The sequence below is a fragment of the Lepisosteus platostomus genome, chromosome 2, assembly GCF_059453375.1.
Source record: "Lepisosteus platostomus isolate fLepPlt1 chromosome 2, fLepPlt1.hap1, whole genome shotgun sequence".
Classification (NCBI taxonomy): Eukaryota; Metazoa; Chordata; class Actinopteri; order Semionotiformes; family Lepisosteidae; genus Lepisosteus; species Lepisosteus platostomus.
Window position 1 is genome coordinate 74,435,638 of NC_142612.1, and position 15,075 is coordinate 74,450,712.

The following is a 15,075-nucleotide window of genomic DNA, read 5'->3' on the forward strand; positions in this document are numbered from 1 at the left end:
AATTTTACCTCACCCCGTGAAACTGAATGAATTTTGACAGGTTGAGCGGCTCAGTAAAGAGTTAATCTTCTTATTAACAAAAAAAAGCAATTAACGGGTTATCTTGAAGATGAAACTGTTTCAAATATAGACGGGCTACAGTATACTCCCGGACTGAATAGATTGTGCAAGTCGGAGGTTTTCTGAATGTGTAGGTATCGCTAACGCGTTCCAAAAGTCTCACACTAAAAGATCAATAAGACTTCTATAAAGCTGTAATTATAAAACATGCTTTTGTTTGTTTGTTTGTTCACCTTTGCGTATAACTATAAATAACTTTATTTCCCTCCATAGCGCGTATTCTTTAAAACTGCGGTTTTGAACAGAAGACAGCAATTGCATTTGGTACGGTATGACTTTTTATAAGAATTGCTGAAAAAGTTCTGCATCAACTACAATTTTTATGTCACCTCACCTTAATCTGTTAATGTTATTTTATGGTTATTGCATGCTATTTAATATAAACGACACATTTTTAAAACCTCTATTCCTCCGTTTCTTGATCAAGCAGTAGTATAATTTGAAATGTGTTTTTTTAATTAATGATTTTGTGGTGAACACAAGATATACGGTAGGCTTTGTTGGAATATGCTGTGACTCACAGGACATTTTTATCCAAACTAAAATATACCAACTATATGCTCAAAGATTAAATTAACTTTTTTTGGGAAGCATGACCATATACAGTAGAAACATTTTGACTTTTTAATCACACTTTTAGGTAGTTTGTATAAAAATGCTTTCGCAACACAAACATTTGCACACAAGCGCTCACAAACACACCTACATGCTACATAAAGACGTCTAATTTCACTATCAGACGTTGGTTGTTTAAGAAATCCTTATACAGTAGATATCTTCGCATCCATCATAACAGATCACCAAATCTGGCTTTGTGATTTCTCCCTCATAAATCCCTGCATTTTTGGTATCACAAATATACAATATTTTTTTGGCGCAAGCCGTGGAATATGTATTTACAATATAATCTACACAACATTACTATTTCTTAAATAATATTAATTACTGAAAGCTAAAGCCACATGCTTGTTTCGAAAACAGTTGAGAGTTTTTAATCGATAACTTCGTTTCCCTCAAAATAGCCTACCGATTTAAATGGTCAATTGTTGTTTCAATAGATTAAATTTTTAAGAAACAATAGCCACATCAGCACTTTAAAGAAAAGTCTGATTCTTATACATTTAGAACAAAATACCCACTGAAAGATTTGCACACTAGCCGATGATGAAGAGAAGGTTACTTGAACGATTGCTCTGCAATTGATTCCTTTGCTGACTTCATTGCCGATCTGCTCTGAAGTCTGCAAGATAGGTCTGAAGTGTTGTGCATGGCGCTGTTCTTCAAACAAGCTTGCTTTTACTTAAAGTCACAATTTAAACAAAAGGTCTGGTAAGAAATTATGTTTATACACCTTTAATGTGATAGAAAATGTGTAAGGGTAATCTGTTTTAAAATGTAATTGTTGTATTCGCCAGTTTTATACCAAATTGCAATCATCAGGCCCTTTTCTGTTTACATTCTGGATACTGCTGCTGAATTAAGGAAACTGTAATCTTTTGCTGCTGCTGTGTTATTTCAGTTGATGAAGACTTATTTTTAGACGTAGTCATGCCTTGTATTAGACCGCGGAAATTTTCTAATGTTTTTATTTAACTGTTGGAAGTTTTGCAGCGGACGACAGACTCGGTATTTCTGTATTGTGCTGCGTGGAATATATCGGTTTATTACGATTGGTTGGGCTACGTTACAGCGTTTGCAGTTCCTTTACATTTAACAGTTTTTAGCAATTTTTATTGGAGGTGGCAGATTTGTGAAAGGGGAAGTTTGCTCAACTCGGGTTTGGCCATTTAACTACTACAGTGAGTTCATACCCTGCCCTTTATCCAAAGGCATAATAATCTGTGGTTAAAACTTTTTCGAGTAGTCTAAAATAAATTATTATTATTTATTGGCATACGGATCTATAGAGGATGCATTGTAAATGGTTAAATGAAACTAAAGAGAACAACCGTGCAGGTATAGTTAAAAAAGAAGTTAAGAAAATGTTACTAAGGGTAGCACAAACATGAAGAGCAATTCAAATGGAAAAAAAAATGAAAGGGTAGTTTGAATACAAAAGGAGAAGGAGAGAAAGGGCAAAAAAGGAGGTCAGAAATTAAGTGTCTGGAGTGGACAGTGCATCCTGGAGGTTTTGGTATTGGAGAGCTGAGCATTGTCAGCACAACAAAGATCTGAAAAGCAGAAGGAGGGTGTAGAAAGAGAACAGTAGGGGACCCAGGACAGAACCATGATGAACAAGACAGAAGAAGAGAGCAGACATCAGCAGGAGACCTGCTGTGCCTGATCAGTGAGGCTGATGAAGATCCAGGAAGGAGCAGTCTCAGGAATTCCCGGGGCAGGAGTGAGTGTTGGCAGACGGAGAGGTCGGAATTGGAAATGGTGCGAGCTGAGAGACGAGAGCAATGGTGCTGGGAAGCCAGACTGCACAGAGTCAAGTGGCTGCTCTGTAACAGGAAAGTGGAGTGATGTACTTGCTATGCACTTGTATGAGAGGTGTAATGTAAACCGGCTTGGAAAAAGAGCACTTTTGATGAGCACTGATCTTGGACTTCTTAATGGTGTTTAAGACAAACATGTCTTGACATATCAGTAACCCTGCTCAATAAAGCCCCTGTTTGAGTCCTGTTAGTGACGTATGACTTTTTAAAATAAATGTATGTGCTATTTAGGCAACATTGTCAACAGAAGCCATATAACAAGAGGGTCATGTCTGGCAGTTGGATGATGCTGATCTGAAGCAGGACTGGGCTAATTGGTATGGAACATGTAAAGGAACTTGCTGAAAAGAAACACAATGTTTCGGCTGTGGAGACGGTAACTTACTTACCTGCTGCTTTCCCTCTCTCCCTCACACCCGAAGAAGGCTCCACAGCTGAAACATTGTGTGTCTTTACCTTTCTGCATGGAATGAAGCTGTACCTGTTCCTTTGGAGCCTACTCATGCTCACAAAGCTCCCTATTCAAACTTCTGTGTTAATTGGTACCCTCTAACTGCATAGAATTTCAACGGATGAAAAGCTCATAAATTATCGTGTCATTTGGGATTTTTTTTCTTAAATCTAAAATAGGATTTTTCATATGTCTTTTGTGATGTTCAGATCTATTCAGTGAGATATACAGTTGCACAGGTGGCATTCTGCTGGCAGGAAACCAGGCGGTGCCTCTTCATGTAGTGCATCTAGAAATTCTGATTAACTTCATTCTAATTGAAAAGGGTAGTGAACATGGCTTTTCCTATCTGTCCCACTGCGGAACTTCATTGTCCAAAGATTTTATGGACCTAATTGATAGAGGATATGATGGCCTAGATTTAATAAAAATAATAAATCAATCCAATATAAATTCCAAAGCTTTCTACAAGGCACACTGAAGAAACAGATGGCAATACTGTAAAGGAGCACTGGCATTACACATTGGGGGTAGGTGAATGAGCCGAAAATGGAGTTGCATCTTAATCTAAGGGAGGACATGTCGTCTCAGAAATTGGACTAAGATCTGGACAGTTGAGTTTTGGGGATTGTATGGATAATTACTGGCAGGTGGGCTGATGTTTTGATTAAATCCAGGCCCATGTCTTGTGGTGGACTCTTTGGGTCAGTGCCTATGTCAAGAGATATCACGCTATCTGTGGGTAGGCTGCACTGTGCAGTGCGTCTGGTGAGGATTTTAAGTTAATCATGCACATGGCCAATGGGACACAGTTGCTTAAAGAACTTTTTTAGCAGAGGATCTCATTGGTTGGTAGATTATGGTTTCTGAAGGTTTCTGAAGGTTCCCAGTGTCTAAAGTTAGTTGATTTAGCTCACTCAAGTGTTTTTAGAAAGACACAATCTTTTACAGTATGTCTTTTACAGTACAAACTGTCCATGTGTTGCTATACCAAATGAAAAAAATATATAAATTGTTGGCAGTTCCACACCATACAGAGCAGTTTTGTTTCATTTTCTATGAAAACATTTTTTTTTTGCAAAAGACAAGAAGCTCATTAAGATGCACATTTGCCATGTTGATTTGTCAGTTAAGATCTGGCTGGATGTTGACAAGTTTCTTTTGCCTGAGATAAATGTCTTCTGTCCAGTGGCAGGAATATAAGGTTTAATTTTTTATGTTTCTGGTTGTTCCTTAACCGCCATCATTAGTTCAGCTGTTTTATCGTGTGGTCGTAGTATGTGTCTGCTTTGAAAGATACATTCAGGTTAAGGGTGATGGAGCTATAAAACATATTGAGTACTGTGAAGAAATAGAACATCTGACCAGTTAATTGAATACTTGGGTCAATTAAGTACCTGAAAGCAGATGGAAAGAAAACACTGTAGGAACTGAGTGTAGGCCTACCTCTAAGGGTTTATTCCCTCTTATCTGTCTCTGTTGTCCCTATTATTTGTTGGAGCAGTGGCACTGTGGCTAAGGATCTGTGCCTCTGGCTGGGAGGTTGCCAGTTCAAATCCCACGGCCGGTAGAGGAATCCTACTCCGTTGGGCCCCTGAGCAAGGCCCTTAACCCCAACTGCTCCAGGGGTGCTGTACAATGGCTGTCCCTGCACTCTGACCCCAAGCTTCTCTCCCTGTCTGTGTGTCTCATGGAGAGCAAGCTGGGGTATGTGAACACATAAATTCCTAATGCAAGAATTTCTATATGGCTAATAAAGTGATCTCTCTTTGTTTTTAGCTGGTGCTTTGTAGCCTCAATAGAGAGAAGTAATTCAGGTGGGTCAGCATACGTAGTCTGTAAAGGAACAAGTAATAAGTTTATTCCATGCTGAAAAGAGAAGAGAGAAAACGCAACGTTTTGGCTTTCAGCTTCACAGCTGAAACGTTGTGTTTTCTCTCTTCTCTTTTCAGCATGGAAGAAACTTAACACTTGTTCCTCAATAGAGAGAAGCTGAAAAAGTCTTGTTTCTATATTGAGAGCTTTAGAATTTCTTAAAACCTCTACATTTCTGTATTCTCACTCTGATTGATTGTTTTCTGTGCACTTGGATGTCGTGCATCTATGTTGATCTTGCAGATTAAAGATGGGGCGTCATTCCTCAGACAGTGAAGAAGAAACCAGGAGTCATAGGAAAAAGAAACATCGACGTCGATCGTCTTCCAGCAGCTCTTCGGGAAGTCGGGTGACCAGCCGGAAGAAATCGGGGAGAAGAACAAGGAGCAGGTCACGCTCCCCGTCTCGAAGCAGAGACAGAAGGTATGACCTGAAAATGTAAAGGACGGTTTTCAGTATCCTCTTCCGTTTCTGATTGACCTCCATTTACAATAGCATGTTCTTTCTTATGCACGGCTGCTGATTGACATTGTATAACTAGTTGTTGCATAAAACTACAGCATCTCAGAAACCATCTCAAGGGTTGATGGTTAGAATTGTATGAAGGAAGCAAATTAGCATCATGAAAACCCATTGAGACAACACTGATTCCTTGATGGTCACCAGTCTTTGAGTTTCAAAATGTCTGCGTCCATTTTTTATAGTAATACTTTCAGTTTAGTGAAATCGGCTGTTTAAAAAACATGATTCTGTTGAAGAATGGTCTGCTAAATTCCTGGAAATAGAGGCTGGTTCTAATAATTTGCTTGTTACCTGAGAATTTGTTGACAGCTCAAGCTTTCACTAAGTCCGTTTTCATTGTGGTCTGACCAAGGAACAATAGATGGAACAATAGATGAAATATGATTGGATGTAGCAGGTAAGGTTTGGATTGGAAAAGGACACATGTTTTGTCAAGCAATTTTGCACTTCAGTGCATGTTGCAGGCAGGTTCATGAAGGCAAGATAGAAGATGGTAAAGAAGGATACTTTTCTTTCCTGATATTCCTATTTTTGATGAATTGGGAAGGATTTAATCTTTTATATTTTATGAGGATTTCATAGTTCAGTAGGACTGTCCCAGAAGAGGAAAAGGTAGTTATAGCATTTAAGGCTAGTTTCTCTCCAAGCATGTTTTCGTGTCTGTCTTTCCGAAACCCCTATTCAGTTGTTTAAAAAAATACATTGCTTAATTTGTATATCAATGTTGGGCAGAGGGGATTTCAGAAGATGTTGTAATACCAGGAGATTGTATGCTTTATTAAATTAAATGTGTGGCTCAGGTGGGGTTGAGCGTGGCCCGTGGGATGCTAGGACTAAGTTTGGACCGAATCATTTGTTTCAAGGAGAAAAGTGAGAATATACAGGTTCTGTAACATTTTACGTTTAAGCACATATATTATGCTTCACCAGCTCTTATGGTGTACTGTACTAGCATAGAACAGAACAGATCCTTCTAGGTCAAAGATTAGAATAAGTATTATGTTGTACATTCTTTTCCACAATACTCAAAATACAGTAGCTCTATTAAAATGCTGGATGCAAGGTTCCTCCTACCTACAGTAGGTTTAGTTCAAGGCCTTGAGCTACCAGTAATGCACCTCGTTTTTAATTGTGTAGACAGGCAGACGGGTGTTTTTTGACATGATGAGATATTTCTTGTGTTATTCATATGTGCTGAAGTTTAAGATGTGAGATTTTGTAGTCTGTCAGACAAGGCAAAGTATCTTAGTAATGTGGACCATTTTTCATGTGCTTGGATATTCAGTCCATTCAGAGAATGTTAATGCACCGTCACTGCTGTAAGTGGTGCAAATTTGTTTTGATAGTTTCATGACCATATTATTCTTCACATTTTCTTTCACTAACATGGTCTCCCACTGGGAAAGCCTGTGCCTTTAGTGCTAAACAGATACGAATGTCTGAAAAACTGTTTTAATAATGAATATTACTCAAACATTCCTGCAGTCAGACGAGCACTTATATCTAAATTCTCCCCATGAATTATCCCTACTATACAGTATCAGTCAGATTTTGTTTTAACACTGATGGTAAACAGACCAAAATTCGAACCTAAAAAACATTGGGAAAAAAAATCTAACTTAAATATTAACTGATTTGCCAACGAAAAGTCATTTTTGTAAAGGCCATTGGTTTTAATTGCTTTGCTTTCAATGAAAGGAGTAAATACAAGCAAGGTATGTGGGAGCCACCAGTGTTACCGAAGCAGATATAATGTAATGAGTGCATTTCAAATTCAGACATTGTAGGCAAGTTGAATATAATAGCTGCACTGCACGCAATAATGGAATGTAACATGATTTCTTTTCACCACTTTCTCAAATACAGCACAAAAAGCAGTACCTAAAGCTGATTTAGCATCAAACCACAACTGAAGGGTCATATGCCTTTCAAGACGTAACGAGTTGCTAAACATAGTTCAGTGACTCATACTGATTTAGACATTGATGCTGTTTGGGTGACCCTGAATTACTGTACTCAATTAGAAGTGCATCCATTAATCTATGTGGCTTGTAAATATTTTAGACGCAGACGGCGGTCCAGCAGCAGCTCTTCTTATGGGTCCCGGAAGAAAAGAAGCAGTCGGAGCAGGACTCCTGACAAGAGCAAGTTCTACAGGTCTCGGAGATCTAGGTCATGGAGCCGAAGCAGAAGGTATATCCTTCTCTTTCATGCACATAATAATGTAGAGCACAAGTCTCGATTCACATGAGCCCACGTGGTTCCAAGCAGTGGAATGAGTGTGTTCAGTAAGAATGAATCATAGTTACTGAGCTGCAGTGATTACATTTGCAGGAAATTAAGACAAAGAATGTCATGACAGGATTGTACAGTACGCCTGACTGATTCATTTGCTGTTATATTTGAACAGCCACTCGTCTATGTTTTTTTCCTGCATTGTGGAGAGATTGAATGCCAGACATTTTATTATACTAATATGCAGTGAATATGTAACCTGTACACGTAAGCATGCACTGTATAAGTTGCAGCAATCCTGACCAGTATGAGATGAACCTTGGGTTCTGACATGTGGTCTGTGTGCTTGGCTGAGGAGCCAGTGGTGTGAAGCTGCCATCTGTGGGACTATGACTGTGGGCCTCCCAGAGAGCCTCCTCCCTAGAAATCTCTGAATATGTAGTTTAGTTGTCGAAGTTAATCAGGGTCATATTTTGGGCCCTTGTGCTTATAAAACAAAAGAAATCATGCTTGGTTAAGATTATATATGTATGTACACAAATTCTTAATTTATTGTTTGACCTGTACCTCTATTAAAATTTCCAAGCATGTGAAATGTTCTGCACATTTCACCAGACTCATGGAGGGTGTTACTCGAGCTGATAACGTAAGTCTTCTTAGACTGTTGTACACAAGATATATGTAGAATATTTAAGCTGACTATCAAAATGCCGCTGTTGGTGGAGCCTTTTGTGTTTCTAAAACAAATACATTAATTGAAGGGCTCATCGCATTGAAGAGTCTCTTGATATTTTTTTTCTTCTTCTGAACCCCTGATCTGACGGTGAAGGACACGCTCCTAAGGGGATGAGCGTGGCAACTGCTGTGCTCTGTAAAAACTCACTACACAGTGTTATGAGTGAATAAGACGTCAGTCCCTTTTTATTTCCAAGTGTGTGATGGACCTGTACATCACACTGTAGTAACCACAGGAGAATACGCTCCTGGAGCACAGGTAATTCAGTGGCAATAGTTTCAGCCCACAGCAGGTCAAATGCATTTTATTATGTAACAGTATCTTTTGTAGCTGCTTGTTTCACATTTCAAGTTAAAAAAGAATGTAATATTCATAGTATTTTATAGCTTTTTTTTCAATACCGATTCCCATAGTTGATCTTTTTTATACCCATATCAAGTTGCCTGCAAAATAATATACGTTCAGCCAGCATTTGGTTCATTAAAATAAGTGCTGTGTAGCGCTGCCTGCTCTTTATTAATAGAATAAAAATGTGATGTGTTCGTGTGCTTCAGAAAAATGTAAAGTGTTCCAATTGCACATGCAAAACATTCATCATGGTTTTGTAAGTTCAGGTTCGGTTCTTATTCCTCAAGCTGTAAAATGTCATTTGGTTATTCTGCGCTACTTGACGCATTAGAGGCGGTACCAGATAGATCCAGATCTGCTGAAAAGAGGAAAATCCAGGAAATTACCATTTTTCATTTAGAGCTCCTAAACTTTGGTGTGTGTTGTCTGTATCTATGTACTCTTTAGTTATATCTGTTTGTGTGTTTTGCCTTTTATTATAATTGGAAGGCACCATACAAAGCTAAACTGCAGTTATCCTGTTCCACTGGCTCCACTACACAGCAGACAAGGAAGAGTGAGAACGTTTCACCCACTAAATTAAGGGATACTTTTAGGAAGGCTAGATTGTGCATGCCCAGAGTGGATTTATCCAGCATATGGAGCTAACACCCCTATTTTTTGAAATAGTGCCATGGGTGGTTAAAGACTGCACAGTCAGGGCAATGGTTTAACTATTCATCCTGTACCTCCTCCAGCACTATGCTCCATGTTTTCAAACCAGGGCATTGATTTTTTGAAATTCTGGTCTAAACTGAAGAGTGCCACCTACTGGTCCACCAGTACTACTTACAGCTACTTACAGCAGTAACTTGATTTTACTCAAGAGTTCTTCTATCTCTGTACTGTCCTGGCTCAGCATAACCTTGCTTAACTTCTGAGAGCTAATGAAATCAAACTGGACTGCTGTAAAAAATATTGGTCGGCACTAATCTATGTCAAGTGCTATCTTTTCATTGGGTTTTGGGTTAGCTTTGGGTTAGCTCAGAATTTTCATCCCTTCTAGCTAATTGTTTGGGAACTGTTTGAATCTAAATTGTGGGCACTAACACTGTTCATTGTATTATCAATTTCTGTGAACTGCATTACATATATAGTACATTGACGTATGATGTGTTCTTTAATGGAGACACCCAGTAACTAATTTATTTGTAGGCTGTTGTTTAGGAAAATTGAAAATCTTTTTTTCATATTAATTTTCTACTAGGGCATTCCGTACTTTAAATACTCATAGTTTTTTATTAATGAAATACGTTCTTTCCGGGAACCTAAGAAAAAAGGTTATTTTTAACATTATTTGTTCAGATTTGAGTGATTTATTATTACAGCAAGTATTGCCTGACCTTCTTTAGCATAATAAGAGTGCTCTGTGCATCAGTGTATAATGACACTAATGTCATTAACATTGCAAATCCGTGCAAATTAACCAGTAAACTATGCTGTTAAATCCTTTAGAACTACACAAAATGCATTTGTAATTTATGCAAAGGCTTGTTTACTTGTGTATGGCTGTAGGAATCAGATGCACAATTTTAATCACAAAGAGTATTTTCATATCTTCATTAAACCGCCAGAGATAAAAAAAGCTAATGGAACCTTTATGTGCTGTATTAGGCTTTTCTAATTGGGTGTTAGTACCTTTTTATTTCTGTAGTTTTTCTCTCACTTATGTTTTAGTTATGATATTGATGATAAAAACAAATACCAGTAATATTTCATGTTTAAGGATCAATTTTAAATTATAGATCATTGGTTTACCTAGAACTGAAGTACTGTACTCTGATTAAGAGGGAGGCCTCTTGTAATGATCTGCTTTCTCACTAAATAAATAAAAGGGCAAACGCAAGATGAATGCCAAATGTGGAACTGGTTCGTAACAAGCAGCAACAAGAATTTACAGAGAATTTGTTTGACTAAGTGGATTCATTTTAAGGGAATGTTGCTTATTGAAATTTTGCAGCGTCCTGTTTGGAAAGACAAAGGAATTGGGTACAGTATCTAGAAAATACAGGTCACATTGGTGGTTAGGAAATGGAATGCAACAGCTTACTTAAAAAAAACGCACACAAGGCAATATCAAGAAATATTTCAGCTCAACCAAATTTAATAAATCATCCCATTTCCTAATTTTATCACATTAGACTGCGATGTAGAAGAAGCGTTTCAAATACCAGCCCTCATTAATATACATCAGCTAGGGGAATAGAATGGAATACTTATGCAGGGATGTCATAGTTACTGTTTCTTAGTTTACTAAGTGGAACAGGTTGATGTGATCCTGGGTGCTATTTGTCAATGTCTTGTTAAAATGGTTTGGGTCGAGTTATGGAGTCCACAACGACGGAGGCTGATAAATCAAAAGTGGATTGAGTGGACAGGAGGCAGTGATTGATACCATGACAGGATATGAAGAAGGGAATCTCGATGCAAGCATGCAAGATATAGAATATGAGGGGGAAAATGGCCCTGGAGTATGGATATTATTCAGTGAAATGAGAATAATACCGCTGGCATGAAAATATTGCTGGGAGAAGATTAGGAGAGTTTTGGTTTGAATATTACCTTTGAATCCCTTTGTGTAAAAAATAGTGCTTTGTACCTAAGGTGCTTGCTCTTCTTAATGTTTGTGGTACCTCCTAAAAAGCTACCTACTGAAACCCAAACGCTGCAGAAATGTAAAATATGCAGGAGTCACTGGTTGTCCATTAGTCACTGTTTATTTGCTTTGATTAATGAGTGTCACAATTTGTGCAGGCAGAAGCCTAAGTCAGACCTCCAGCCCTGTTAAATTATGAAACACTACCTAGGAATTTACAGAAGTGCATGCTTGTTTTGTCTGTCATGATAATTGTGCGGTTTCGTGTTCGATTAATAATTAAAGCTCAGAGTGATTACATGCAGTTTGGAATTTGTATGTGTTACACAAATGGGACTGTGTGTTTAAACAAAGTGGGTTTCTTATTTTTGTTGCTTTTATTTTCTCATACAAATAATTAAATGGGTAAAAGGTGTGTTTGCCTGCTGTGATCTGCACTCAAGATGCTAATATATTGTGACCCAAGATGATGATGATACACTATATTAAAATATGTATTTCGCTATACATTACTGAATATTTCACCAGCATTCACATTTTTCACTTTGTATATTGTCTTCAGCCATTGTGAAGGTGGTCTCAAAATATTAATGTAATTATGATACATTTTACACTGTAACCTTTTATAAACTGAAGATTAATTTTGACTAGCCTCCTAATTCTGGATTAGTTTAGCAGATCTGGTTTTTACATGTGCAGCAAAGAGAGGTTTGGTTTATGGTTTGCAGTGGATAAACCATTTTGTTTTTGTTAGCATTCAGAAGCATGTTTTTTATTTAATATTTGCATTGGAATATAGTGAAGGTGTGATACATCAGTTGTAGAGTTCTTTCTGCTGTGCATTTGGGTTCGTGAAAGGTTAACAAGAATGACCCTCACAGTACGAAACAAGGTGAAATTGAAGAGAAATGAGTATAAGCAGATTTTACTTTGCACAAGCTTCGGTTGCCAAATGGCTGAGGTGTGTTTCTCATTTCACCTTATACTAGGTCCTGTTAGAGAGCAAGTTTCAGAGGTGTGGAAATGAAATGTGCTTGGTTTTCTTAATTCCTTTTTACAGGTGTTAAGCAACATGAAGAATAGAGGGCACACAAAGTCAATCAGTTTTAGCCAATTCATTTCTGAGCTGAGAAACTTTTTACATTCTTTTTTTTAAATGTTAAGCGACGAATCAGATGCATCTTAAGATCAGAGACAGGTTGCTTATTTGCTGGGGGAATGCAGATTTTTCCTTTAAGGAGGATATCCTTTGCTTTAACTATCCCCTCCATGTTTCCACACAACTGAAAGGTGGGGTTGGGGTTCCTCTTCCTCTCTCATGTGGGGTGAGAGAGGAATTATGAGCGTTTATATGCTCGAAAGTCTAATAATTCCAAAAAAGTAATGTGTTTTCCTCTAGCAGGCACTAGGATTTATCAGCATAAATCTAAACAAAAAACATTAGGTGCCTTCTTGGCGAACGCTATTTATTAACCCCTTCCAATGCTGAATTCTTGTCAAATACCTATGTTTATATGTATAAAAATGAAATACATTTGTCTTTCATCTAGACTGCTGAAAGCTGAGTTTCCCCTTCCAACCTCAAAGAAACCTTTCCATTGTAACATCTTTGGTAGCCTACAGATACAAAGTGGTATTCCCCAGGTGTAAGCAGCTTCTGCTAACGCTGTAAGCCCCTCTCTGTGAAGCTTGTAAACAAGCACCGGTTTTAGAGAAGAATTGTCCTTCTGATGAAATAGTACCTTTGGATTATCCTGTCTTAAATATATGAACATTTAAGGCACATGGCTTGTGCATTGTGCGTTCTTTAATGTTTTATTAAATACATTAAATATTGCTTTAATGTACACAGTGCACTACTATTGTTGAAGTAACCCATTGTTTTGTCTCCTAAGTAATGGAAATATTCTACACTTTATAATGCACTCTAAAAAAATCAAGTAATCATGGTTGTATAAAGGACTTAAATTGCTAAGATGGTGAGAGAAGCATCAGAGAATCACTGTGCAGGATTATATTTCTTACACATAGCCTTGAAAATCCTTTACATTTCCATTTGTGGAATACAATAATGAACAGTTGTCTTTTTTCCCAGGAAGCGTAGTGGTTTAAACTAGCACTGTACTGTATTACCTCTTTTTTTGGTTCTTTTTTGTTCCAAAAAGTTAATTTTTGTGAAAGATTTTTACTTTTATTGAGAGACAAAATATTATCAAATATATCCTGAATTCTAGAATGTTTAATTTCATGCTTAATTCGAATAAAGAATCAGCACGATGTACTGTTGAAGCTATCAGGCATAGAAAATTAAATATTAAAGCTACGTTGTTAGGAAGTAAAGTGTATTTTATATTTATACACAGCGAAGAAAGAATGCGAAGACTGATGGGGTTTAACATTAAAAATAATGTAAGTCAGAATTTGCGCTAAGTGTGTTCACCATCAGGAGTTGTAACTTTGAATCATACATCATTAAACATCAGTCCAAATAAAACTAAATAATAAGGATGCTTATTATATTCTGACCTTTAGCATGATAGAAATGTGTCAAGTTTTAGGGCTTTTGCTTAACCTTTTGGGCATTATACTAGGAATGTAATAACTTTAGAATTTGAATGAAGGCATCATTACCTTCTAAGTGTACCTCTTTCTAAGATACTGAGCTGAGAACATGCTTTTCTGATACTGGTTCACATTGGTCAAAGTCATTAAGCAGTTAACAGGACTAAAAAAATCACTCGCTTTACATATTACAGTAAATGCGATTTTATCATATTAAAAGTTCTGTTTTGCTTTGCCTCAAAATTAGAAAATGAATACAAAATGAATCTCTCCTTCCTACTCTTTCTATTTAAGCTTCTTGAAGTTCTTCCAAATTGGGTTTTAAATGCCAATTAGGAGGTTGAATGTAGTAAAATAAAAGCAAATGCAACCAAAATGGCCTCACCTTATGGCTGGTTAGTCTTCTGAGGAAAAAGCTGAACCTTTGCTCTGAGCAAGGCTTTGAGAAAAATATTCAGCCTAATGAACACATTAATTAGAACCATAACTATTTATAAGATGATAATTAGAAACGAAGGACGGTAAACTGGGTTTTTCCTGCAATTAATGGAGGATTAATTACTGGAGGTAATGAAGTGGATTTTTTAAATGCATTAAGGTGAAGTACAGAGATGTGCAAGGCTTTGTGATCACCACATAATTATTTTGGGCTGTTTGAGCATAGCTCATATGAGCTGGCTAATAAGCATCATTGCATCATTATATATGCACTTAAAAAGACTTGCCACCAAAATGACTGCCTAATTATTTCTAATTGGCAGGACTCTGTGTTGTCATTGAGCTGTTTGTAGCCATTTTAGCGTTCATTTAACAATCCTTAGGGCCATGTGATGAAGGAAAAAAGGCTGAGGTACGGGCAGGCCTGGGCTGGCGCCATTGATCAGTTTTGGTGGGCTTCAATTTGAAATGTGTTTGCTTGTGCGGAGGTCAAAACCTGAAGTAGTTTGACCAAAGTTTTGCTTTTCTAAAGCTACTTGACTGCGTTTGTTGGCAATTAGTGAAATGATTGTGTCTCTCACCCTGCTAAGATTGCCATATGACACAATTTTCTTTCACTGTTGTCACTTTTTATGACGGTTTTGCGTTGATGGAAGCCAAATACCTGATTCTTGAAGAACTGCTGCCCCGCGTCTGTGCCTTATAGACTCAGCCC

General features: G+C 37.5%; 1 protein-coding gene across 4 annotated transcripts in view; it reads left to right on the forward strand.

The window, feature by feature from the left end:
• The first annotated feature begins 1,330 nt into the window (after window positions 1-1,330).
• The window catches only part of rsrc1 (arginine/serine-rich coiled-coil 1), a 116,455-nt gene continuing 102,710 nt past the window's right edge, over window positions 1,331-15,075 (forward strand). For 2 of the 4 annotated variants that reach the window (XM_088618126.1, XM_088618152.1), the window contains exons 1-3: window positions 1,336-1,444; window positions 5,128-5,307; window positions 7,471-7,599. In XM_088618126.1, coding sequence (XP_088474252.1) covers window positions 5,135-5,307; window positions 7,471-7,599 — 302 coding nt within the window. In that variant the 5' untranslated portion in view covers window positions 1,336-1,444; window positions 5,128-5,134. Of the gene's footprint in view, window positions 1,450-4,788; window positions 4,827-5,127; window positions 5,308-7,470; window positions 7,600-15,075 lie in introns of all 4 variants that reach the window. The other 2 variants (XM_088618145.1, XM_088618136.1) reach the window with 2 other exon arrangements.